We start from the raw sequence: 3201 nt of genomic DNA on the forward strand, positions 1-3201 counted from the left end.
GGGGCAGGGCGGTGACCTGGGAAGCTGGGGGGCGCCCCGGGTCCGGGGTACCTGGGGGGGCGCCCCCAGGCCGCGGGGGCCGCGGTGGGCGGCGGGGCGCTGGCCTCGGCCCCGCCGTGCTCCCAGGCCGGGTGGCGGTGGCGGTGCTTGTCCTCCTGCACCTCGAGGAGGTCGAGGTGGCTGACGTGGCCGTGGCCGAGCTCCTCGTGCTGGATCTGCACCACCTGCACCCGGCCCAGCCCCAGGCTCAGCAGCAGCCGCGCCAGCCCCTCGAAGGGCAGCGTCCCGTTGGCCCCGTACTGCCCGAAGAGCTGCCGCAGGTAGTAGCCGTGCTCCTGCGCCGCGTCCTCGGGCAGCGCCAGCAGCCCCCCCGGCGCCCCCCGCGCCCCCGGCAGCGCCAGCAGCCAGAGGCAGGCCAGGAGGCGCCCGCGGGGGCCCATGGGGACGCCGGGCTCCGAGCCACCCCGGGCGCCTGCGTCCCGCGGCCCCGGGGCAGGCAGGGTGCCGGAGGCGGCGGGGGGGTCCCCCGAGGAGCCTGGGGAGGGAAAGGGGGGCGCCGGGGTCAGCACGGCGCCGCTGAGGCCGGATGTGCCCCCCCCCCGGGGACACCCTGCACCCCCAGCCTGGGAACCCAAGACGCCCCAAACCGGGGTCCAAACGCGCTGCCCCAAACCCCACCAGCGCCGAGGCAAGGCTGCGTCCCCGCGGCGTCCCCGCGCAGCAGGCCCCGTGCCTCAGTTTCCCCTCCGAGCGGCCCCAGAGCATGGCGCAGCCCCCTCGGAGGCCGCGGCGCACACCCACCGTCCGTCCGTCCGTCCGCGGGAGGGCTGGGAAGCAACCGGCAGCGACTCAGGGTCCCGGCCGGGGACATGTGTCCCCGCTGGGGTGGCGCGCCGGGGTCCGGCCCCATGGGCGGGCGGCGCCGTGGGACCAGGCAGGGTGCAGGGTGCCGGGGGGGGGAACGGGACACGACACGGTGACACTTGTCCTTGACGGGAGATTTTGCAACGGGGCCAACTTTTGTGTGGGGAGTTAATGTTTCACTGGGCGGGGAGATAACGGCCAAGGCAGGCCGGGTGCCCCCGCGCGCGCACCCCAACCCCCGGAGCGGCGCACCCACAAACACACCCGCCTGCAGCCCAGTGGGGCCCAGTTTGGCCAGCTGGGCCCATTCTCCAGCTCCCAGCCAGCCGTGTGGGGCTGACACCATCCCCACGCCAGCTTGTCACCGCAGCTGGCTGGTGCTGAGATGCCCACGGCCCCCCCCCCAGCGTCACCCCCCATCCCGGGGCGCCCGCGGCTCACCTGGCGCTGCCGAAGCAGGAGGGGGCCGGGGGACACGCTGGGGACCGGCCCCCCGTTCCCGCGCCGCGGCTGCACCGTCTGCTACGCCCGAACCGGGGGGGCCAAGGGTCACCCAGGCGTTGCTCAACCCCGGCCCCGGGAGGGGCCGCGCGGGGAGGGCCTTAAAGGGCGAGGGGGGCCCGGGAGCCCCGCCACAGGGCCGGCGCCGCGCACGGAGCAACCAGCCGAGCCGCAGGCAGCAGGCAAAACCTTTATTACCGACTCCTGGACAGGTCCTCACTGCCCGCCCCGGGGCGGATGCCGGCGGGCCGTGGCCGGGCGCAGGAGGGGAGGTGGCAGGGGGCCGCGAGCCCCCGACACCACCGAGGGGCCCAGGGGCTGCGGCAGCGGCCGCGCGGCTCAGCCCCGTGCTGCGCGGGGACCCCGCGCCCAGCCGGCCGGGGAGCCAGGGCGAGACGGCCGTCCCATCACCCCACAGAGCCGTACTGGGGCCCAGCCAGCGCCGCGACCCCACGGCTCAGGGCCGAGAGCGGACCCTGCGGGGGCAGGGGCCGGGCGGCCGGGCGCCCCCGTCGCAGGCCAGGGGCCGAGCGCCTGGCGGGAGCGGGGCGGCGGGGGTCCGGCCCGTTATCTCTTGCTGCTCCGCCGCGTCTCTTTTCCGTTGCTGACGGGGCCGGCGGCGGAGCCGGCGCCGGGGCCCGGGTGGCTGGGCTGGCTGCGGGTGATGCGGCCGCTGGGGGGGTGCGCGGGGGCGCTGGGGGGGTGCGCGGGGCCCCCCGTGCTCAGCCCGTTCCCGTTCTGGCTGTCGGGGGCTGAAAGCAGAGCAGAAGGCGAGCAGAGAGGTGAAGGTGCTGGCACAGCGGGCCAGGGGAGGCCGGCACCCCCGGGGTCTGGCGTCCTCCTCCCTACCTGGGGACGCTGTGGAGGGGCCCTGGCTGGTCTGCGACGCAGCTGGGCTCGCGTTCTCGTTCTGGGCCTGCAGAGGAGAYGGAGACGCCCCGTGTGCCAGGGACCCAGGGGCCGGCGGTGCGCCAGGGGCCGGGGGGAGCCCTCCCCGCCCCAGGGCCCAGCACAGCGGGGCCGGGCCCGCCGCGGGGCCGCCCCGCGGCGCCGGCTCCATCAGACTCACGCCTTTGCTCTGCGACTGCTGCGCCACGTACTCGGGGTTGGGTTCGCTGAAGTTGGGCACCTCGGAGTAAACCATGCAGAACCTGGGAGGGGAGAGAGGCGCGCTGGCGCTCGCCGGCGGGGAGAGCGGGGCGGGGAGGAGCCGGCCCGCCGGGGCTGCCGCCTGCCCACTCCCCGCCGCGGCGTCCCACTCCCCGCCGGGGCTGCCGTCTGCCCGCTCCCCGCCGCGGCGTCCCGCTCCCCGCCGGGGCTGCCGCCTGCCCGCTCCCCGCCGCGGCGTCCCGCTCCCCGCCGGGGCTGCCCGCCTGCCCGCTCCCCGCTCGGGCGTCCCGCCGCTCCTTACTCGCCGATCTTCTGCAGGTCGCCTCCGCGCCCCGTGTAGAGCGTCAGGCAGCCCTTGAAGACGGAGGCGTAGCTGGAAGGGGAGGCAGGCCGSGAGGTGAGGGGCGGCCGGGGGGCGCGGCGGGGGCCGCCCGGGCCGCGCGCCCCCCTGCCTACCCCTTGGTGAGGCGGATGATGTCCCCGGGCTGGATGAGGTTGCCCACGTCGTCCCACACSGAGATGTTGATGCTGCCCGTCTTGTCGGCCACTTTACACGTCCTCACCTCGTGCCCGTCCTTCGTCTTCGTCACGCGGCCTGCGGAGCGGGAGAGGCGCGGGAGCCGGGCCGTGCGGGCGGCGCGGGCGGCGCGGGCCCCGGCGGCCGCACCCACCTGTCTCCAGCACGATGAAGATGAGGTTGAGGTTCTTCAGCCCCGGCTTGATGTC

The 3201-nt window shown here is 76.8% G+C and overlaps 1 protein-coding gene across 1 annotated transcript; it reads right to left on the reverse strand.

The window, feature by feature from the left end:
* Nucleotides 1-1837: 1837 nt before the first annotated feature.
* NABP2 (nucleic acid binding protein 2) lies at nucleotides 1838-3201 on the reverse strand (the record flags this gene model as incomplete). The annotated part of the gene is made up of 6 exons (XM_085320906.1): nucleotides 1838-2117; nucleotides 2215-2281; nucleotides 2435-2516; nucleotides 2777-2848; nucleotides 2932-3070; nucleotides 3147-3201. Coding segments are annotated over 6 exons (600 nt in total), but the record flags the coding sequence as incomplete, so codon positions are not given.

The sequence above is a fragment of the Rhea americana genome, unplaced genomic scaffold (assembly GCF_003343005.1).
Source record: "Rhea americana isolate MKP2758 unplaced genomic scaffold, rheAme1 scaffold_669, whole genome shotgun sequence".
Classification (NCBI taxonomy): domain Eukaryota; kingdom Metazoa; phylum Chordata; class Aves; order Rheiformes; family Rheidae; genus Rhea; species Rhea americana.